Source organism: Melospiza melodia, chromosome 26 (genome assembly GCF_035770615.1).
Source record: "Melospiza melodia melodia isolate bMelMel2 chromosome 26, bMelMel2.pri, whole genome shotgun sequence".
NCBI lineage: Eukaryota > Metazoa > Chordata > Aves > Passeriformes > Passerellidae > Melospiza > Melospiza melodia.
In genome coordinates this window covers 5,009,144-5,032,159 of record NC_086219.1, presented here as the reverse complement: position 1 = coordinate 5,032,159, position 23,016 = coordinate 5,009,144, and the positions used below count along the sequence as shown (strand labels likewise).

General features: G+C 45.0%; 1 protein-coding gene across 1 annotated transcript in view; it reads left to right on the top strand.

The window, feature by feature from the left end:
* The window catches only part of DISP3 (dispatched RND transporter family member 3), a 44,997-nt gene that overhangs the window by 5,650 nt on the left and 16,331 nt on the right, over positions 1-23,016 (top strand). The window contains exons 2-9 of the mRNA XM_063176825.1: positions 11,070-12,006; positions 13,819-14,038; positions 16,503-16,639; positions 17,453-17,587; positions 18,450-18,610; positions 20,040-20,179; positions 20,862-21,007; positions 22,384-22,545. Of these exons, the coding sequence (XP_063032895.1) occupies positions 11,079-12,006; positions 13,819-14,038; positions 16,503-16,639; positions 17,453-17,587; positions 18,450-18,610; positions 20,040-20,179; positions 20,862-21,007; positions 22,384-22,545 (2,029 nt within the window). The 5' untranslated portion in view covers positions 11,070-11,078. The remainder of the gene's footprint in view (positions 1-11,069; positions 12,007-13,818; positions 14,039-16,502; positions 16,640-17,452; positions 17,588-18,449; positions 18,611-20,039; positions 20,180-20,861; positions 21,008-22,383; positions 22,546-23,016) is intronic.

Sequence of the window (23,016 nt, the reverse complement as noted above, 5' to 3'; positions counted from 1 at the left end):
TTAATAACTGGAGTGTTACACCATTAACAGGAGAAAATACAGGTTGGAAAAACAAGCTTCAAAGGTACAGTCTGATGTGTAGGCTGCAAGCCATTTCTTTCCACATCCAAACTGAATTTTATTTCCAAGGCCATCCCTTCTTTTTCTCCCCATCCTAACCCTTGCTTCTCAGCTCTGCCCCTTCACACAGGGCTCAGAGATGGATGTGGTATTTTCAGATTCTCATGTGGCAGGAAGGAGATGATGAATGTGACTCCATGCTCTTAGAAGGCTCATATCATATCATATCATATCATATCATATCATATCATATCATATCATATCATATCATATCATACTATGCTATACTAAAAATATACTAAAGAATAGAAAAAGGATACTCCAAGAAAGCTAGAAAGATAATAATGAAAAACTTGTTGCTCTCCAGGGTCCTGGACTGTGATTGGTCATTAAGTTAAAACAATTCACATGTTGGATAAACAATCTCCAAAGCAGCAAAACACAGGAGAAGCAATCAGATAATTATTGTTTTCATTTTCCTCTGAGGCTTCTCAGCTTCCCAGGAAAAGACATTCTGGCAAAGGGATTTTTCTAGAAAATATGACAGTGACAGATGGGCAGCTGAGCTGTGGTCTGGGTTGGTCTTTGGTCCATTGCATGCTTGTCTCTGGTATCAATGTGCTTGTGCACAGAGCCTGATAGAAAAGCTGCAGCATCACAGGGAGCTGTAAAACACCAGTCTATGACAACTGGAAACAAGATATATCAGCAGGTAAATGTTTCGTCCCCTGTGGCAGTGCTTATGCCAAGGAAGCAAAGCTTCATTCCTGTAAATCTGCTGTCTGGAGCCAATTCCTTGATGCATGTTTCCTCACAGAGACTGCAGAGTTCATGGCATGGGTTTGTGTGTAAGTGGCACAGGAAAGCATCTGGCCTTGTTTAGATTCCAATAACAGGGAGCTCTACTGTAAGTAGCAGACAAATAAGTTTTTTATGGCATTTCCTTTACAGACCTCTTGCAGTCTCTTGTAATTCTAATGTGTTGGGAGGGAGATAATTCCTTCTGGACCCAAATCTTGGCTTCTATGCAGCTAAATTAGTTCCTGCATGTACACCACCCTGCCTACATGCTCATTTATTTGGTTATGTTGCAGATCCTGGTACTGTTTGCATTTCCATTTCTTTGGCTGATTCGGGAAGTGCCTTCAGTTACTTTCCTCTTGCACTCAGCCAGCAGCCTGGTTTTCAGAGGGCCAGACACAAGTTCCACATCCACACAGGGCTGCAGAGTGTGTCCTTTTGAAAATCAATTTACAAATGTCTTTTCAAAAATAGTCTGTGTTTCCTTGTGAAGCGGAATCCCAGGAGTCTTTAGAACAAGGCATGTTGTGAAAGGATAGAAATCACAAACTCCAAAATATGAGAGCAATTCAGAGCAGATGATGTGCTTTGCCTCAGGAAAGCTGGAAAAACTAACAGCAGAGCCACAAATATTTCTTTCATTTTTGTGTTTTAACTGCAGGACTTAGTCCTTAGAGATAGCACAAGCAGCATCTCACCCTGTGAACATCTGCCTGAGAGTGTGGGATGGAGTAAGAAGTGGCTGAAATGCTTTGATCCTTCCAGGTGGCATTTTTGTCCCTTTGGGTCGGCTGCTTGCCGCTCACAGCAGCTCCTGTGCCTGTGGATCTCTGCATCTTTGGCAGCAGAAGGGGAATGAGGACAATGGTGATGTTTGCCTCTTTCTGAGCTGCTTCAGATCAGACTCCCGGGTCTGTGCCGGGAGGGAGGAGAAGGGAGCAGAGAGGAGGGACATTCCTGCTGGCTCAGCTCAGTTCTGGTGGCCTAAATCTGTATCCTGGAGACGTGGCTCCACTGCAGCTTCTGGGAGCTGTTGCAAGCAACATTTCCCTCTCTTGCACGGTGGCTAACAGGAGCCAGCTCCTGGTGTCTCTTGTTTGTATTAGGAAGCATCCTGGACTTTCTATGATGTGAAAAATGCGTATTTTATGACTGGCTTTTCGCAAATGTTCAAATGAATATTATATGTGTTATGTCAGAAAGTGATGCTGTATTAATTTTCTTAAGTAGTGTGTTAAATATAGTTTTAGGTTATAACATAATGTTAAAATAGAAACTATGCTATGTAGGATACTTTTTTAAAGAAAGAACTCACAGCAAGGTATCAGCCACAGGACACCTAAATCTTTCAGAGAAAGAGAATTTATTGCTCCCTTATCAGAAGAAATGAACTTCTTCCTCAGCCTTGCTCAGCCATGAAAACGCTGGTTAGGATTCAGAGGAAGAAGCTGACACTGCCCAGACAGAATCCTGTGTTTGAATGGAATTCATGCATCATGTATGAGGTGTATGAATATGCAACAGGCTGTTGCTTTTAAGGGTTAATCCTCTGTTAAAGTGTGTCCTTTTTCAGGCTTGTTTTGCCCAGAAAGAGGTACCTGGACATCCCTAACTCTTTGTTTTTATTGTGTGATATTGTCCTAATCCAAATTGTCTAAAATTATTATTACTCTAATTATATTATTATTTTTATAACCATTTTATTACTATTAAACTTTTAAAATTTTAAAACCAAGTGATGGGCGTTTTTCACATCTGAGATGAACATGTCATCAAAGCCTGTTTGCTTATTCTGAATCCCTGCCCCCTCCTCTGCTAATGGTCTGCAGGGCTGTGCTTATTGAGCTGTTGTAATATTTAATGTGAGTTTCTGCATGGCTGGTGCAGCTGGCAGTCAGCTTTAACTCATTGTGCTGGCAGGGGATCTGCTGACCTGCTGCTCAGGCTGCTTGTCTTGTCTTCACATCTTCCCCTCCAGAAGTTTTCCTTCTGCTCTGACAAACCTTGTGCTTGCCCAGGTCCTGCTCTGGACCAGTGAGCTGTGTGGCACTGGAGGCTCCTCAGCCTCTGGATACTGCACATCTGCTTCCAGATTTCTCACTGATTCTTGGAAGGTGAAGTAGCAGTGAAATAGTAATTCCACAAGCTCTGGGTTTGCATGGGAGGAGTGCACCTGTTTGGGAGAAAAAGTGTGGGAGGTAAGAAAGATATAACCTGCTTAGATCCCACTTTTCAGGCTGCTGCAAGCTGCTCTGTGGGTCCCTCCTGATCCAGTAGTTAGTTTTCCATGGGGCACACATGGTTTGCTGCAGTTGTTCTCACTCAGCTGTAGTGACTGTCAGGATAAATTCCTCCCAGAATCCACCCTCACATTCTGAGAAATAGGAGAGACTGTGTCTGTGCCACAGATGACATCAGCTCAGTGCATGGAGCTGGAATGGTGCACAAGTATTTCAGTATTCCTGCTGTTCCCTCATTTGGGAATGTGCCACAGATCTCCCATTCCTCTCAGGCTGGTGTGTGGAAAGCCCTGCTGAAAAAGTGAATGTGGCTAAAATAAAATAAAAGTAAAATAAAAACGAGCTGTGTCCTCACTGCAGATTGCAGCCTTACAACCTTCCTCTTCCAAATCTGTTATTTTCTGATGGCAGTAAATTGCAGCAGTGAAAAATAAGACCTTTTAGATGCATTAGATCAAAATTGGTAGCACCTGGAGTGAGACACTGTGACCTGCATGATGTGACACCTGCAAGTGGGACTTGGTGCCTGTTCCTCCTCTTTCTGGAAAGTCAGAGCACACTGATCAGAGCTGGCTAAATACACTCTTCAGGTGGAGCATCTGTGACATTTCCTTTTAACCTCGTTGTGCTTTTTAAGTTGGAGTGGCAAGAACTGGAGCTGGAACAGCTGCCTGTGCTGTGCTTGGCAAGGAGGTCTGGCAGGACAGGTTGGAATTCCTCGGCAGCAATCCCAGGGAGTCAGGGCACTGAACATGCATGGTTTGATGTCAGCAAAGCTTGGTGACCTTTGTCTTTGAAAAGTGACAGTTCCAGTACTTTAAAGCGTGTGTTTTGGGGCAATTTACTGGGTTCCTTTTGGTAATGTGTGTGAAAAACGCCAATCACTTGTTTTTAGAATTTTAAAAGTTTCATAGTAATAAAATGGTTATAGAAATAGTAATATAATTAGAGTAATAATAATTTTGGACAATTTGCATTAGGACAATATGAGACAATAAAAACAAAGAGTTACAGACAGTCCGGGTAACTTTTTTCTGGGCAAAACAAGCCCGAAAAAGGACCCACGTTAACAGAGGATTAACCCTTTAAAGCAACAGCCTGTTGCATATTCATACAGCTCATCCATGATGCATGAATTCCATTCAAACACAGGATTCTGTCTGGGCAGTGTCAGCTTCTTCCTCTGAATCCTGACGGTGTCTTCAGGGCTGAGCAAGGCTGAGGAAGAAGTTCATTTCTTCTGATAATGGAGCAATAAATTCTCTTTCTCTGAAGGATTCAGGTGTCCTGTGGCTGCTATCTCACTGCAAGTCCTCTCTTAAAAAAAGTATCTTACACAGCATAGTTTGTATTTTAACATTATGTAATAACCTAAAACTATATTTAATGCAGTACTTAAGAAAATTAACACAACATCACTTTCTGACATAACACATATAATATTCATTTTAATATTTGTCTCTGGTATCAGCTGACACTGCCCAGACAGAATCCTGTGTTTGAGTGGAATTTATGCATCATGGATGAGGTGTATGAATATGCAACAGGCTGTTGCGTTTAATGGTTAATCCTCTGTTAACGTGGGTCCTTTTTTGGGCTTATTTTGCCCAGAAAGAGGTACCCAGATTTCCGTAACTCTTTGTATTCATTGTCTCATATTATCCGAATTCAAATTGTCCAAATTATTATTACTCTAATTATATTACTATTTCTATAACCATTTTATTACTATGAAACTTTTAAAATTCTAAAAACAAGTGATTGGCGTTTTTCACACTTAGGCAAATCATTTCTGAAGCCTATCAGAGCCTCAGCTTGCTTGTTCCTGTTTGCACAAACCTGGAATTTGCCACACAGCTGAGTGACAGCCGAGCTTATCACCAGCACAAGCCAAGTAACTTGAGCAGTAAACATGGCACAGGGCTGCGAGGCATGTTGTGAGAGATTATAACCGAGACGCTGCTTCTGACACCTACAATCATTAGTTACAATAACCAGGAGCAAATTATTTTATCAGGGAATTAATTTTCTTTGGCAGCGACAAGCGTGTTAGCGAAGTGCTCATGCAGGAATACCTCTGCAGCAATCCCAGGGAGTCAGGGCACTGAACATGCATGGTTTGATGTCAGCAAAGCTTGGTGACCTTTGTTTTTGAAAAGTGACAGTTCCAGTACTTTAAAGCGTGTGTTTTGGGGCAATTTACTGGGTTCTTTTTGGTAATGTGTGTGAAAAATGCCAATCACTTGCTTTTAAATTTTTAAATGTTTAGTAGTAATAAAATGGATGTAAAAATAGTAATATAATAAGAGTAATACAATAAATAAGTATAATAAATGTATAATAAATATAATAACAATAAGAGTAATAATAATTTTGGACAATTTGGATTAGGACAATATGAGACAATAAAAACAAAGAGTTACAGACAGTCCATCTACCTTTTTCTGGGCAAAACAAGCCTGAAAAAGGACCCACATTAACAGAGGATTAACCCTTAAAAACAACAGCCTGTTGCATATTTATACAGCTCATACATGATGCATAAATTCCATTCAAACACAGGATTCTGTCTGGGCAGTGTCAGCTTCTTCCTCTGAATCCTGATGGCTTCTTCAGGACTGAGTGAGGCAGGAAGAAGTTCCTTTCTTCTGATAATGGAGCAATAAATTCTTTTTTTTCTGAAAGATTTAGGTGTCCTAAAAAAATGAATGTGGCTGCTATCTCTCTGTGAGTCCCTTCTTTAAAAAAAGTATCCTACATAGCATAGTTTCTATTTTAACATTTTGTTATAACCTAAACCTATATTTAACACACTACTTAAGAAAATTAACACAGCATAACTTTGGAACATAACACATATAACATTCATTTTAATATTTGCGAAAAGCCAATCATAAAATCTGCATTTTTCACAATGTGTATGGTGTGAATTTGGCTCTCCTTGTGGAGGTTGGGTATCCCTCACCAGCATAAAGGTTACACTGCACAGTGATGGTTATGCTTCATGGTACAGCTCAAATTATACTTGCAGAACACAGGTTTGTGGCACACAGCCCCCATTTTTGCCCTCAAAAAGATTTGGTACCCTGTGTGTCAAACTAGGCACCCAAAATAAATGTCTGCTTCTTCCTTCATCTCCTCAGCTCCTGCATCTGTCAGATGCAGACTACACCACCCCCTCCTTCTCTGAGATGCTGGGGAAGATTCAGTTCAGCCCTGTTTCTCCAGCCCTCAGACTGTGTCATGACAGGCAGCGTTAAAAAGCTCACGAGGAAATTAATAATTCTGCCTGTGAGGCAGGCATGAGCGGCATGCAGGAAATGAGGCGTGAGACCACACGCTGAATGATGAGTGGAGAGCAGGGCAGTGAATACCTGCTGGGTTTGGGGAGCATCATCATCCACTGCATGCTCTGGTGGAGCCAGAGTCCTTGCCTTGGACACTGAGCCTGGAGGCAAAACTACACTGCTGAGCATTTATAAAAGAGGGACAAAAATTAATGGTGCTGTATTGGGCCTGAATTTGGCATTTCCTGACTGGTGAGTGCTTGACTTTGCAGCTGATCTTTCCATGCTGTTTTTGGCATGTAATTATGATAGATCTAATCAGTGTTTGTCAGAGCCTGGAATAGCAGGTGGAGGCATGCAGAAGATCCTCAACATATGCTGAGAGTGGTCTAAGCAGCCTTTGTCCAGTCTGGAAGCTGGTTGAGAGATGGTAGAATCATTTAGGTTGGAAAAAATCGTTGAACCTAATCACTTAAAATCATTGATCCTTCTGTTTCCAGGTGCTCTTATCTTAGCAAGGGTTTAAAAGTCTCTGTAAGGTGGAAGAGGGGTGGAACAGTCAGCAGTGGAAGGGAACACCTCAGTAAGAGATGAGGGTGCATGTGCCTGTGCTAGATTTCATAAAAGCTTGAGATCAGATAATCCTATTTCCTATACACAGCCCTGCCTGTTGTCTTGCTTTTTGTGGGCAAATGGAATTATGGGCTGTAGAGCTTTTATATCTATATCTATGTATCTATATCTATATATTATATAATATATATTATCTATATAATATATATTTTATATAATATATAAATTTTAATATTTTATATAATATATTTTATATAATATATTATATATATATTATATATGTATTTAAAATAATTTTGCTGAACTTTCTTCCCAGCAAACACATATTTATAGCATTACACTGTAATTCCAACGGCTCTGTGCTGCTGGAGCATTCTGATATCATTCTGATCTGCAAAGTGCCTGGGGTCTGGCAGTGTTTTTCTGCATCTTACTAAAGGATTTAAAGCAAGTGGAAAGGGAAGAGCAAAGCACACAGAAAGAAAATAGATTAAAGCCTGGTTGTTGTGCTGTGCTTGCAACTGGGAAAGTGAACCTGCTTAACTAATACTGGTGAGCCAGCTCAGCCAGCAGATGAAACCAGTGCTTTTGAGCAGCATGTGCATCTCTGGGCTCATATCCCACTGAAACAGCTTCTCTCTGTGTTGTATCCTCAGGCACAGCTTCTGGTCTGTGGCTGAATTAAGTCAATGTTTTGAGAAGTATTGCAGGAGATTCAGGGTGAGGTGTCCATGGCCTGCCTGACTTTTCCAGGAGTGCAAGACTTATGAAAGTCAGACTTCCAATTGGAAAAAAAACCATATCTAATTCTCCCTATTGTTTTGTTTAACAATTCATGAACAGTAGTTCATCACTGGGAAAGGGACTCCATGCTCTCAGTGATAGCTGTGTTGATAAGGGAGAATGGGATTGTATTTGCATTGCCCCCAGATGAAGGAAGGAATGATGAATCTGAGTCCATGTTCTCAGAAGGCTAATTTATCATTTTATATATTATAACTATATCATATTAAAGAATACTATACTAACTATACTAAAGAATGCAGAAAGGATACTTACAGAAGGCTAAGAAGGGTAATAATGAAAACTTGGGACTTTGGGAGTCCCAACATAGCTTGGCCCTGATTGGCCAAAGAGTGAAATCAATTCACAGCAGAATCCAATGAAACAATCACCTGTGGGTAAACAATCTCCAAACACATTCCACATGTGGGCACAACACAGGAGAAGCAAATGAGGTAAGAATTGTTTTCCTTTTCTCTGAGGCTTCTCAGCTTCCCAAGAGAAAAATCCTGGGTGAAGGGATTATTTCAGAGAATATGCATACTACAGAACAGGGACCTGAGAAAACCCTTCTTGGTTGCATTTTAAAATTAGACTTCTGGATTAGTCTCAGTGATTAAAGTGTAGAGCCAGACTGTGCTGCTGTGTCCTGGTGTCCCTGTGGAGCTCTGCTTTAGTGTGGCACATTAATGCTGCCCTCCAGTTGTTCTGTGTGCAGCTCTGTGTCACAGAGATGTGGCTTTTGCCAGGACCAGATGCTCTTAGGATAATTTGGAAGCATGAAGGCTATTTCTCTGCCCCTCATAGGAACTCCTTGTAGCTATCAAAGGGGCTTAAAGCTGCCTTTGGTAGAAACTCCAGAAGATTTCAGGAGCACAAAACTGCTAGCCCTGCTGTGAATGCTCTGCACATGGGAGAAACCTGTGTGAAGTCTGATTATTTTGTCAATGAGAATCTCCTTTATTACAGAAATTGTCTTTCCCTCCCTTCTAGTCTTGAGCTTCCTTTCCTTTTTTCTTTCTAGCTTGGTGCTGCACAAGGCTTCCTTTTTCCTGCAGGAGGGAACAACTGGGTAATAGAAATGGAACACTAGTGAGGATTTTTTAACGTGAAAGTCAGCATTAATTAGTCTGGTCGGGTGTAATTAGCTTCCTCATCTGTCACTGCTTCTCTCCAACTTGCCAATGACTTCCTTTCTTCTAGATGCCACTGGAAAAGAGCTGTCTTGTGGGAGCTGCATGGGTGTTTTCCCTGGTTGAGGTGCAAGTGAATGACAGTCCCTGTGGGGCTGTTGGGGCTTGAGCTTGCAGGAAGCCTGTTTGCTTTGGAAATAGCAGAGGGAAGCCCAACAAATCTATATGCCTACCCAAAGCAGCTGAATCAGTGCCTCTTCTCTAAAGAAACAGACCCAGGGCTCCAAGGAGTTCTCTAATCCTCTGCCTCTTTCAGCCTGGCGCAGGCTAAGCTTGCTCAGAAGTGAGGCAGAGCTTTAATGAAGGCTGCAGGATTAAGTTCTCTGTGTGTATCCTGCAGCTGAAAAAGTAATTGGGCCATGATTCAGTGCTGAGAGTCTCTGGATAGCATGAGAAGTGATGGAGGGAAAACAGGCCAGCCCTCGAGTAAAATTCAAGCAGAAAAAAAAAATGCATTTCAATCCCCTTCTGGATGATTTGAGGGTTTATCTCCCCCACCAGTTCAATTTGCCATGTTTTGGGTTGGACGGGCTGTCATCCTGATCCAGGCAGGATCTGAGGAAGGTGGCAAAGCCAGATGAGTCCCAAGGGCAGTGCCAAGTGTGCCATGTCTGGCTGTGGAGCTGAATCAGCTCTCCTGAAGGGGGTTCAGAGCTGTGGATGCCGAGGGAGGCTGGCACTGCTGGGCACGGTCCTGGTGCCACCCACCCTGCCCATGCCTTTGTCCCAGACCAAATCTTGATCCTTCCCTGACTCAGTTCTCTCTCTGGGGCTTCTGCAGAAATTTCTGTGCTGGAGTTCGCACCAGCGGCAGAGTTTGTGCCAGGCTGCAGCCAGAGTGTAGCACATGTTGGTCACCAAACATTATATAATGGTGCCCATGTGTTACAGATTGGGGTTTGTAGTCCAGACCATGAAAATTGATGGACAAATCAGAGGAAGATACCTGAGAGCTGATCCCATCCTTGAGTTGAGGATTTAGCTCTTGGTTAAGAAAGAAGGTGGTGTAATCCCTTTTCTGCTGCCTTATTATTAAGTTGCTCTCTCTCATTTCCCTTTCTTGTCACATGCAGGCTCTTCTGTCTCAGGATAAGAATCTTTTCCCTTCTTCTCCTCAGTAACTCAATAAAATGAGAAATTATTATGGCTCTTTACCTCTCTTTCTAAAGAGAGAATAGATATCCTTTTTGAATTCTCACAGTAACTCCATTCCCCAGGCCAGAGGGAGAAAAGTCAGCTGTAGAGGGGAGCTAGCTGCAGGTACACAGCAACCTGCCCAAGTGGGATGGGTGAGGTTACACCTGAGCTCCTGCAGCATCAATCTACACTGATGTGAACTGGAGTTTAGCTTGGCTGTCCCTTAGAGGCTGAAGGGGAGCAGTCCCTGGCAGCTCAGTGATGGATGGGGCTCACACACCAGCCATAGGAAGGAGCATTATCTTCCTCTCCTTAGAATTGAAAATAGATTTCCCCAGTTATTTATAGCAGTATTCATCTTCCCCACGAGGTGTGCATGTGTGTGCGCACAGAGACAGAAGCACACACACACACACACACTTGCACACATCAACCTCTCTGAAGACTCACTGGATGTCTGGCAAAGGTGAGCCCTGTGAGCTAAGTGCTATGTTTGGTGGGGCTGGTTAGGAGCAAAGCCATAAATAGCTGGGGGAAATCTATTGGCAGTTCTAAGGAGAGGAAGTTAGCACTCCTTTGCATTTTGTACCTGGTAGCGTGAACCATTCCTGGATGTGAGAACCAGGTTAGCTAATTAAGTGTTCATGCTGCTGCAGGGTGAGCAGCATACTGTGAATCCCTGCAGTCTCCTTGCCTGGTGCTCCTGGAGCCTTCCTCTGCCACAGCACTGGGCTCTGGGGCTGTCACTTGAACTTCTCCCTCTCTGGTTCCTCTGCCAGGCAGAGTGGGATACCCCTTGACAAGGCTGTTGTTTCAGAGGCTGCAGCAGATCTGTGGGGCTTGGAAGGAGTGATGCTTTCCTCCTGAGGGAGCTGGAGTGTCCTGGCTCTGCTGCTGTGAGTCTGTGGATTCACAGCTGTGCCTGTGACACCACTGCTGCGTCTTCTCTAGCTGTGAGAAGCTGCTGCTGACTGCTCTTCTCTATCTGTGTGCAGGTGCTGGACATGGACACAGAGGATGACCCATTGTTACAGGATGCCTGGCCAGAGGAGGAAGATGAAGAGGTGGCCTTCAGCTCCCGGAAGAGGCGCGAGGGTGCTCTGCTGTGTGGGAAGAGCCCGTGCAGAGTCAGGCCCCTGTGTGTCACACTGCCTATATCTGGCTTCTGGAATATTGTTGGCTGGGTGTTCACCAACCCATACTGTGCTGGCTTCATCCTTTTCCTGGGCTGTGCCATCCCTGCCGTGCTTGCTGTCGTCATGTTCCTCCACTACCCCGCCCTGGACATCGACATCTCCTACAACGCTTTCGAGATCCGCAACCACGAGTCCTCGCAGCGCTTCGACGCCCTCGCCTTGGCCCTCAAATCCCAGTTTGGCTCCTGGGGGAGGAACCGCCGGGACCTGGCTGACTTTACCTCAGAAACGCTGCAGAGGCTCATCTTTGAGCAGCTCCAGCAGCTCCACCTCAACGCGTCCCACCTTGGTGTCAGCACACGGGTGAGGCGCAGCCCCGCACAGGGCAGGGGGAGCTCCCTGCAGCCACAGCCCTATCCAAGCACAGCAAACCAGAGCTCCAGAGTGGGGAGGGGAGCCCCGCGCTGGGACTACTCCAGCAGCTACATCAGTGCTAACACACAGACTCATGCTCACTGGCGCATTGAGCTCATTTTCCTGGCTCGGGGCGACGCTGAGAACAACATCTTCACCACGGAGCGCCTGGTCACCATCCACGAGGTGGAGCGCAAGATCATGGACCACCCTCGCTTCCGTGAATTCTGCTGGAAGCCACATGAGGTCCTGAAGGACCTGCCCCTGGGCTCTTACTCCTACTGCTCCCCTCCCAGCTCCCTCATGACCTACTTCTTCCCCACGGAGAGAGGAGGGAAGATTTACTATGATGGCATGGGGCAAGACCTTGCTGACATCCAAGGTGAGCTGAGGGCTGCGGGCAAGGGCTGGCATGCTCAAGGATTGCCTCTCCTCATGTTCTGTCAGGACCCAGGACATCCCTCTGGCTGTCCTGAGCAGCCAAGACCCCTGCCAGGGGGCTCAGAGACCCTGGCACAAGAGCCCAAAATGCCCCTGTGGTTTTGATTATGACCCATGGAGCAAGTTACCAACCTTAGATGAAAATCTGTAAGCCATGATGAATTAAGTAGAATGATCGTGAATTTATCACAAGGTGAAAAAGTAGATTTTGGGGTTTTTAGAATGGGGATTCAGGAGGCAAGATGGCAGGATCTGGGTGTGTCCAGCCTTTCTCCTTCTTCTTCTTCTTCTTGGCCTCCATCTTCTGCTGTGATGTTGGTACTTACAGATTGGTTTAGAGTAGAAGCTCACTGTCTAACATAGGTGATAGGTATTGGAAAGTAATTGCAAATATTGAAGTTTTTAGTATAAAGAATAACACTGCCCTGGGGGCAGGCAGAGTGCCTGGAACTGCCTTGCTGGATGGACCTCAGCAGGGCAGGAGAAAGAATTTTATAGATAAAGATACAATAAACAACCTTGAGACCGAGAAATGAAGAGCCCTGACTGCTTCTTCAAGCACTGGGCTGGGAAAAGAGACTTTCTAACTTTTCTCGGGGTCACTGTGACCAGCTAAAGATCCCAGCAAGGTTCAGGCAGTCAGTGATGTGCAGCTAACAGGAGTGATGCCTTGTTTGGAGAGGAAGATGCTGCTGGGCTGTGCCTTGAGGAATTGTCTTTTCTGCACCAGGGCCCCTTTTCAACCCTGCAGCTCCAGTCACAGGTCACACAGACCCCCACAGGCAAGTGAGAGGGACAAGTGAGGGGGTGTCCTGCATGGTACAGATGTCTTCTACTGACCCTTGTCCCCTGTAGATGGCTGTGGTTCACTGGAGCAATGCCAGGGGCTTGAAAAGACGAATAGGGATGAGCTTCCCTGCACTACAGAGCAGATTAAAGAGGTCGGTGGGCTGTTCTGGCAGCTTGTGAGTCACCAGCTGGAAAGATTCCTATAAGGAGAGGAGGAAAAAGGCCCTGCCTCCTCCTCCCAGCTCTGTACCTTGTGCTGTGCACCTCCAGCAGAGCAGAGGCTGTGGGTGCTGACAGAGAGGTGACTCATGAGGAGTCTGTGGGTGTGCTGTGGCTGTGGGATGTACCCTCCATCTGTCTCCAAGCCAGGCTGCAGAGGAGCTGTCCAGGAGCCTTGCAGGGAACAAGCAAAGGATTAGGTCCATCTGCTCCAGTAACAGTTCTGCTACCAAAACAGGAAAGAGCACAGTTTCTGGTCTTTCTGGTACAAACTCTAGGGAACTGGGTTTTGGGAATAGATAGGCAGTGTCTCTTAGTCAGAACTAGCTGAGTGCCTCCATCTCTGCATCCCTCACACCATCAGATGGCAGAGGTACCAGGTCACAGCAGAGCTAGGACTCCTCTTCCATGGGCATTGTTTGGTTCTTGTGCTTCCAGGTGTAATGGAGAAAGTATTGTCTCCATGTGTAAGAGAAGGAGGAGCATCCAGCAGTGGGAGTGTTGATCAGGATGCTGTTGGCTGGGGGTGCTGTAGTTCAGGTTGGTCATGGGGGCAGTAACGCAAGCAGTGGGATGTGAGTCTTTGCAATCCAGGTTTCCCTTGCTCTCTGGAAGGCAGCAGCAGTCAGCACTGCTCTGATGAAGGACAGGCTGACTCCCAGTTTCCCTGTTACACACTAGATCCCGTGCCTTACCAGGACAATCAAGCAGGACCTCACAAAAGTGGCACTGCTTTCTCCTGCAGGATCCCTGGAGCTGGCCATGACCCACCCTGAATTCTACTGGTATGTGGATGAGGGCCTGTCTGCTGAGAACAAGAAGAGCTCCCTGCTGAGGAGCGAGATCCTCTTTGGGGCCCCGCTGCCCAACTACTACTCGGTGGAGGATCGCTGGGAGGAGCAGCGCCGCAAGTTCCAGAACTTTGTCATCACCTACGTGGCCATGCTGGCCAAGCAGTCCACGAGGTGAGGAGGGGTGGGTAGGGCAGGTGGGAGTGCACAAGAGCAGGGAAGGGCACAGGGTGGAACAGACCTTTCAGGGAAAAAGCTCTGCTGTTGTGTTTGCAAGGTTCCCAGACGATGGAAGGAATGGTGCATCTGACTCTATCTTCTTAGAAGGCTAATTTATTATTCTATTCTATTCTATTCTATTCTATTCTATTCTATTCTATTCTATTCTATTCTATTCTATTCTATTCTATTCTATTCTATTCTGCTGTTATAGTAGTCTCTTCAAGCTAGGTCTAATAAGCTTTTGGAGCTCTATAACACGCCCAAGATAGCTCAGCTACCCTTGGAGGCATAAAATCAGCAGGATGGCTTCTGTTGCAGTTTTAGAAACAAAAAGGTTTAATAAAAGGCAAAATAACAAACAGAGAAAAGCCAAGCCAGGTACCAGAGGTTCTTGTTCCTGGTAAAACACCTTACTAAAGTGATTTGTTAGTTTCTTTCTTCACTTCTTTTTTTAGTAAATTGCTCAGGCAGGACTTTTTGGCTTCTGTTTAATTGGCTAGCCTTGAGTTTGAGGCGAAGTCCCTTAGAATTATGAAGTAGCTTTTTCACTTAATTGAGAAGAGAAATTTTTGGGCTTTTTTTCTTTTTGAAGAGACAAAAGATAGTTTTGTCACTCTGTCAACAAGAGGCAAACTCCTATACGAAACTATACTAAAGAATACAGAAGGGATCCTTACAGAAGGCTAAAAAGATAATAATGAAAACTTGTGACTCTTTCCAGAGCCTCAACACAGCTTGACCCTGATTGGCCAAAGAGTGAAAACAATTCACATGGAACCAATGAAACAATCACCTGTTGGATAAACAATGTCCAAACACATTCCACATGAGCAAAACACAGGAGAAGCAAATCATACAATTATTGTTTTCTTTTTTCTCTAAGGCTTCTCAGCTTCCCAGAAGCAAAATCCTGGGCAAGGGGATTTCTCAGAGAATCTGACAATGACAGCTCTGCCTTAAAGTTCACAGCAGGGCAGAAGTGCCTATTCTATTCTATTCTATTCTATTCTATTCTATTCTATTCTATTCTATTCTATTCTATTCTATTCTATTCTATTCTATTCTATTCTATTCTATTCTATTCTATTCTATTCTGTTCTCTAATAGCCACGTTCCATTTGGCTTCACTGGGAAGGCACCAGGTACAGAAGGTTTGACATGCTAGCTTGGACTACTGGTCAGATGTGAACAGTGGCCATGGCATAATGTTCCAGATGAAAAAGCATCTCCACAGAAACTGGGCTCAGCCACAGAGCTGTGAATGATGGTGGGGAGTAAATGGCAGAAAATTACTCATATGCTCCCCTTTACTGCCACTTCCACACGCAGAGACACCAACAGAGACAATGAAAAGGGGACAAAGTTTGAATCTACTCCCTGTCTTTCCACTGAGTCCTTGTCTGGCACAGGATCTTTTTGCTTCTGTCTTACAAATCCAGTTCCACTAGCTCAAACAGAGCTGTCTTCCTGCTCTGAATTTGGCCACTACTGGTCTGATGCAGGGGATGAAAGTCTTCACTCAAGGCTGCTCAACCTGTGGATCCAATTCTGCTTTTTGTACAGACAGCTTGGGAAGGGAGTTTCAAGGCAGGATAAGTTTCAGGAAGTGCAGGCTTTTTTCTCTGCCAGGTCTTGGTTGAACAGAGCTTTGCTCAGTGCTTGTGAGATATAGAGATGATAAAATAGAGCTAAAAGGGCTAAAAGGGCATCCCAGTCCTCAGACAGCTGACAGAAGGCTGTGTGTCCCAGTCTCTGTGCCTTCTTAGACTTTCTGCTGCCCTGAGACTTGGTGCTTCCCAGAATGAAGGGATGCTGATCTTCACAAGCAGGTTGGAGTGCAGGCACCCACAGAGCATTCTCAGCAATGGGCTGGGAAAGCAGACTGTGATTCCGACAAGCCAAAAAAGGAATTGAGGCCAAGGCTCAGTTCCAAAGCTCAGATCCTTGATAGCTTCCTATGGTGCAGCACTATTGTAGTCCTGGTTAAAATATGTTGGCTTATTTTTGCTCTGAGCCTGCTTCCAGAGGCAGAACCTGGTAAATCATATAATTTCTGATTAATCTCTCCCTCTGCCTGCATCCACAGTGCTAATATAATAAGCAGTGATTAGGATTCCAGATGGAATTGGCTTTAAAGGCTCCAGGAACTGTCTATTAGTGCCTGAGACCCACCGTGCAGTGGAGGAATATTAAAAATATTAGACCTGCTCTTTATTTTTCTCCTTCCCTGTACGAATTTCACCTCCAGCAGCAACTTTGTTCAACCTGCTCTCACTGCTCTGTTTTCTCAGAGAACTGCCAGGTTATTAGAGCAGTGACCTCCTTTGGCTCTGGAGGAGATGCTGTGCTTTGAACCACCTGGCTCTGCTCCTTTTGTGCTCAGCTATTCCACTTCTTTCGCATCTCCCCACCCCAGCAAAGTCCAGGTGCTGTACGGAGGGACGGATTTGTTTGACTATGAAGTGAGGAGGACTTTCAACAATGACATGTTGCTGGCCTTCATCAGCAGTAGCTGCATAGCTGTCCTGGTCTACATCCTCACCTCCTGCTCAGGTACGCTGGGCTCACAGCTGCCCTGTTCTAACACAAATCCAAATGTGCCAAATGTCCCTGTGTGTCAAGGCTGAGGAGACACTCTGATGCCCTGGCACCAGTGTGGCTGTGTGGCACTGCATCATGCAGAAGGGCAAGTCTGATTCTCCAGAGCAGACACTTATGGGCAGGGTGATTGTGACCATGTTCACAGGGGTCTTTGTATGAGGGAAGAGATGAGGATTTGACTCCATATTTCAGAAGGCTTGATTTATTATTTTACGATATATATTACATTAAAACTACACTAAAAGAATAGAAGGAAAGGTTCTTAGAAGGCTGGCTAAGCTAAGAATAGAAAGGAATGAATGATAACAAAGGTTTGTGGCTCAGACACTGTGTCCAAGCCAGCTGACTGTGATTGGCCATTAATTAGAAACAACCACATGAGGCCAATCACAGATGCACCTGTTGCATTCCACAGCAGCAGATAACCATTGTTTACATTTCATTCCTGAGGCCTCTCAGCTTCTCAGGAAGAAAAATCCCAAGGAAAGGATTTTCATAAAAAGATGTCTGCGACAGGTGAGGGAAAGACTCACAGGAGATCAGGAATAAGATGCAAATGCCTGTCTTGGTAACACTGGCATCAATTTGATGTAATTTTTTGCATGAGCCCTGTGGGAAGGAGTCTGCAAGCAGTACTCCCTGAACTGTTCTCTATCACAAACACACTATGGGAACCACTATCCCAACAGGGCAGATGGGAGGTGTTTGTTCTGCTAGGGGTGGCCAGAGATATTATTTTTTTTCTGTGTTTCTTTTCTGCTGCAGTTTTTCTGTCATTCTTTGGCATTGCCAGCATTGGGCTGAGCTGCCTGGTGGCTCTGTTCCTGTACCACGTCGTGTTTGGGATCCAGTATCTGGGTATCCTCAATGGTGTGGCTGCCTTTGTCATCGTGGGGATTGGTAAGCTCATCTTTACCCAAAGCCTGTGCTTCACCTGCCTTGCCCTGCCTTCTGTCTGCAGGAGAGAAGGTGATGGTGGCAAATCCAGATTGAATTTTCAGGCCCTTTTTCTGTTACCTATAAATTTAATATTTGCAGTTCAAATATCAAGGGATGTGGAAAACGCCAATCACTTGGTTTTGAAATTTTAAAAGTTTAATAGTAATAAAATGGTTATAAAAATAGTAATACAATTAGAGTAATAACAATTTGGACAATTTGAATTTGGACAATATGAGACAATAAAAAGAAAGAGTTATGAACAGTCCAGGTACCTTTTTCTGGGCAGCAAGAGCCTGAAAAAGGACACACATTAACAGAGGATTAACTCTTAAAAGCAACAGCCTGTTGCATATTCATACACTTCATACATGATGCATAAATTCCATTCAAACACAGGATTCTGGCTGGGCAGTATCAGCTTCTTCCTCTGAATCCTAACAGTGCCTTCGAGGTGGGAAGAAGTTCATTTCTCCTGATAATGGAGCAACAATGACATGACATAAATTCTTTTTCTCTGAAAGATTCAGGTGTCCTGTGGCTGCTGTCTCACTGCGAGTCCTTTCTTTAGAAAAAAGTATGTTACATAGCATAGTTTCTATTTTAACATTTTTTTTATGACCTAAAACTATATTTAACACACTACTTAAGAGAATTAATCCAGCATTACTTTCTAACACAACACATACAACACTCACTTTAATATTTGCCAAAAGCCAATCATAAAACACATGCATTTTTCGCGAGGGGGGGAAATCAGATATTTTTAGCCGGTGTCACCTCTGTGAGCAGAGTACCAGTATCCCTGCTGTCTTTTTTCCAGGAGTTGATGATGTCTTTGTTTTCATCAACACCTACCGCCAAGCCACGCACCTCAAGGACCTGCGGCTGCGCATGATCCACACTGTGCAGACAGCAGGGAAAGCCACCTTCTTCACCTCCCTGACCACAGCTGCAGCATATGCTGCCAACATCTTCTCTCAGGTACCCTGCGCCTTTGGAATTTGGGGTTTCAATGTCTGCCAAAGGGCCTGATTGATCAGGAGCCTGCCAGCACCATCTGTCCTCTCCTTCGGCGCAGTGAGAGCTGCTTCTCACAGGGCTGTCTCTTACTTGCTGTAAGGTAGTGGGTTATCCAAGGAAATATTTCTGTGCTGGTCTGTAGCTGGACAAGGCAAATCTGACCATAACAGAATTCTAATTTGGTTCGCCTGGTTCATTCTAGAAAAGAATTGAAACAAGTCCCTGGGTGAGCAATCATTGGTTAGATTTGAACTCAAACAGATCTGTCGAAACAGGTCAACCCCCGTGGCAGGGAAGAATGATGAGGAGGACTCCATCTTATCAGAAGGCTAATTAATTACTTTATTATACTACATTATTCTATATTATACTATATTGTTCTGTATTATATTACCTTACATCTAAACTGAATCTGCCATGCACTCCACTGCACAGAATCTCGTCAGCAACAGTCCCGACACAGACACACACCTGGCCCTGATAGGCCAAGGAAACAAAACCCCATCACTGTGGGTAAGCAATCCCCATATTGCATTCTACTTTTGCACAAACACAGGCACAGCATATAATAAGAATTGTTTTTCCTTTCTCTGAGGTTCAGAGAATGTGAAACCCAGAAATATTCTTGGGAAGAATTGTGCCTTGCTTTTCTCTGTGAGGAGAAATGTGGTGACAGAGATCTCATCCAATCATGTTCCTTCTAGAATGCAGACATACCACTGGCCAAGGAGCTGGGGTGGTGTTCAGACCCAGACCCATCAGTTGTCTGACCCTGGGGGTTTTAAACCCCCTATATAAGGAGGCTTCCATAGTAAACCATTACTGTTGTCACATGCATCTCTGAGAGTTTGTGTTGTCTCTGTCTCCAGCCAACAACCCCATGGGCCACGGATCAAACAGGCTCTGTTTCAGTGCTTTACCTAGCAGGTTTGCTGATTTTCATGGCTGAGATCACCGTGTGTTATTCTCAGGTTCCTCCAGATATCTCTTCCTTGCCCCAGCTGATCCCTGTTGCTGGTGGTGGAGACAGGAATGTGATGTACACACATTGCAAAGTTCATGTGGCAACAGCCAACCTTTGTTGAAGCACACCCTCTTTTATAGGGGCTTTGAATTTCCTGTGCTTAGAGAGAGGATTGGACAAAGGTCTTTACTCTGCCCAGCTAACTGGCCAATGATATGGGTGCATTCCTGATTCAAAGGGATTGCCTGGTGTCCCCTTGTTTAAACTTAAATTTAGCCTATCAGTATTGTGTCCAGGGGCTTGTATACTTCAATTCCCTAAGCTGGTCAAGTAAGTGTCTGTCATGGCCAAATTATTTGTGCAGCTATAGATAGACAAGCTGTAGCCTTCACAGATCCCAATCCTGTGTTCTCTCTCTTCATGTAGATCCCAGCTGTGCATGACTTTGGACTCTTCATGTCCCTGATTGTGTCCTGCTGCTGGGTAGCTGTGCTCTTCACCATGCCAGCTGCTCTTGGAATATGGACCCTCTATGTGTCCCCACTAGAGAGCTCCTGCCAAGCCAGGTGAGCCCTGGAGCCTGTGGGTGGGAAGTTGTGGAATTTGCAGGCAAAAGGAGGTTTGCAAATTCCTTCCCTGTCATCTCAGTTTATCCTCATTCCCCTCAGGCAGCTTGGCTTTGGCTCTGACAGAAGGGAAATTTAAGTTCTGCCATTCCAGATCCGAGCAAAATGGAAGGGTCAAGTCCCAGTCTCATTCTGTCTCAGTCAGTTCTCTTGGTTGAATGCCATGGAGTGAGTATTGGACCATTTGTTTCCTCTGGGCACTTAATGACAGCTAAACCTTCAAGAGGTGGAGATGCAAGGCAGACAGGTCCCCACTGCTCCTGCCTGTGAGCAGGATGTGGAAATTTGTGTTGGAAACTCAGCACATTTCCTTTTCCCCTGCTCTTCAGCACTGCAGGTGACCTGGAATGATTTTATTCATTAGCAGGGAGATGAACTGCTGAAACTGCCATCTCTCAGCACCCAATGTCCACAGCTCAGCCCGGCTCTGTGTATGCAGCCCAGCCCCTGCCCTCTCAGCACTTGCAATGGAATTTGCTCCTGGCAGCTCCTGTTGTCTTTCCAAACAATTGGAGCAGGCTGTTCCTGTGCTCCTTTGCCACTGAAGGAGCCCGCTGGTAACTCCTCGCAGGGTATGTGGCTTTAAACTCTTGCCTTTGTCTCCTTTCCTGCTTCAATCCAGCTGCAGTCAGAAGTGCACCAAAAAGAGTGCCTTGCACCTGGCTGAAGATCTCTTCATTGCCTCAGCAGCCCCCTCCAGAGCAGGCAGAGAGACCCTTCCCTACCTGGATGATGACATCCCACTGCTCAGCGTGGAGGAGGAGCCTGGTAAGTGTTTTCTGCTGTTTGTGCCTTTGGGGGGCATCACCCTGCCCTCTTCATCCTGCAGCTCTCCCTGCCCCTGACACTGGCTCTTGCTTCAGTTTTCTGAATTGTAAGCTGGAGGTGGTGTCATCATGGGAAGTTGTAGGAGTCAGGACTCAATATTCTTTGTGAGTTTGCTTTGAGATCTTCAGTGGGTGTCAATGCATGCTTTCTTAACTAGTTTGCTAATTCTCTTGAGTCCACTGTGGTCTGATTTCTGTCTGAATTCACTGATTGTGACATGGAAGTAGCCATGAAACATCGAATCCATAACACCAGGACAGCTCACCATGGAGTAAAGTTTTCCCCTCTTCCCTGCCATTTGGAGCGCTGTATTTGGGAAGCAGGAGAAAGAACACTGTTGTTCTTCAGCCCCCTAGAGCAGCTCCATCATGGTATGAAGAGGGCAGTGACTTGCCTGAGATCACATAAGCAATCTAGAAAAAAAAAAACAGAAATTCCCTATCTGTTGTTAGCAGGAGATAATCCTTCCAGCCCAAGAAAAAGGTGCTTACAGGGTCGTGCTCTCTTGTACATGGCTTTTAAAACTCGCTGGAATCTCTTCCATACAGCCTATAAGAATCACTACATTACCACACTGTGTTACATTTTAAACCCTAAAAACTCCTCTTTGGGCCCCTTCTGCCAAGCTGTAGGATCTGCTCTGACCCTTGGGCCTGTCTGCAAGCAGAGGGTGTTGTTCCATCAAAAGGGGATCACCTTCAGCCAGCCACACCATTGTTTTCCAGTTGTTCAGTAACTAAAGGATCTCAAAGCTTGCTTTCATTTTAATCTCACTTATAGTTTCCACATTCTCAAAATCTTTTGCCAGGCAATCATATTTATAAGGCTTTCCTGTTTCATCTTCCCCAACACACAGCAAGTGCCCTCTTCTCACACATAGAGAAGGGGGCATTTCCCTTGGCATCCCTGAACTAAGAGAATCAGGAGGAGCCAGGCTGCACTCAGGCAGAGATCAGCTGTGTGTAATTAGTAAGAATATTTAGTGGGACAGGGACAAATTCTGTTTGGCCCAAGAAGCATGCAGTGTCTCTGTGACCTTATGGACAGTGTTTGTGGGGTTTGGTAGAGCAGGGAATAGCCTGAAGCATAGATTTGGACTGAGATATGGATTTCCATCTGTAGCTGTTGCATGGCAGTGACTTGGCAAAGATGCTTCTTAAAACATCCTGGAGTCACTGCCTCTGCTGGGCACTTACTCCATCTTTTTAGCTTGACTGAGTTGTACAGCACTTTGCACAAGATTTGATAAAGGAGAGCAGAGAGCTCTGGGAGACACTCATGACACTGAGACTGCTTTTGATTTCTTTCTATTCTAGTCTCCCTGGAAATGGGGGATGTCCCCTTGGTGTCTGTGATGCCAGAAAATCTGCAGCTCTCTGCAGAGAAGAGCAGCCAGGGTCACTTAATAACTCATCTGCAGGAGCTGCTGGAGCACTGGGTGCTGTGGTCTGCAGTGAAGAGCAGATGGGTGATTGTGGGTAAGCAAGGAGGGGAGTTGAATCTGCATGGATTTTAGAGGGTTTGGCATTTCAATCAGTCTCCAAGCCTTGATTATTAGTCACAAGAGCTGGGAAAAGGGGCACGGTAAATGTCTTCTAACACAGTGGGAGAGTGCTCCCTGAACAGTCAGTCCATAAGGGGGCTCACCTACAATGTTCAAATATCTCATTGGACATTGGATGGACCCCGTGGAAAGGAGGCACACGTTGGGAATGGGATGGTTGAGTTGCCTGTAGGAGTGGAGTATTTAGAAAAGTATTTCCTGCTTTAGCCATGAACTGCATGAGTGTTTCTTCTGGAGACTATGAAAACTGACTATTTTTACTCATAAGTGCTGCTGTCATCCCTTTCTTCTCACTCAGATCCCAAGTGGCAATTCCTGATGGAATTTTTTCTTATTACGAGAAAGCCCTGTGTGCTTTAGTGGCTGTTCTTTTCACAGCTGAAAA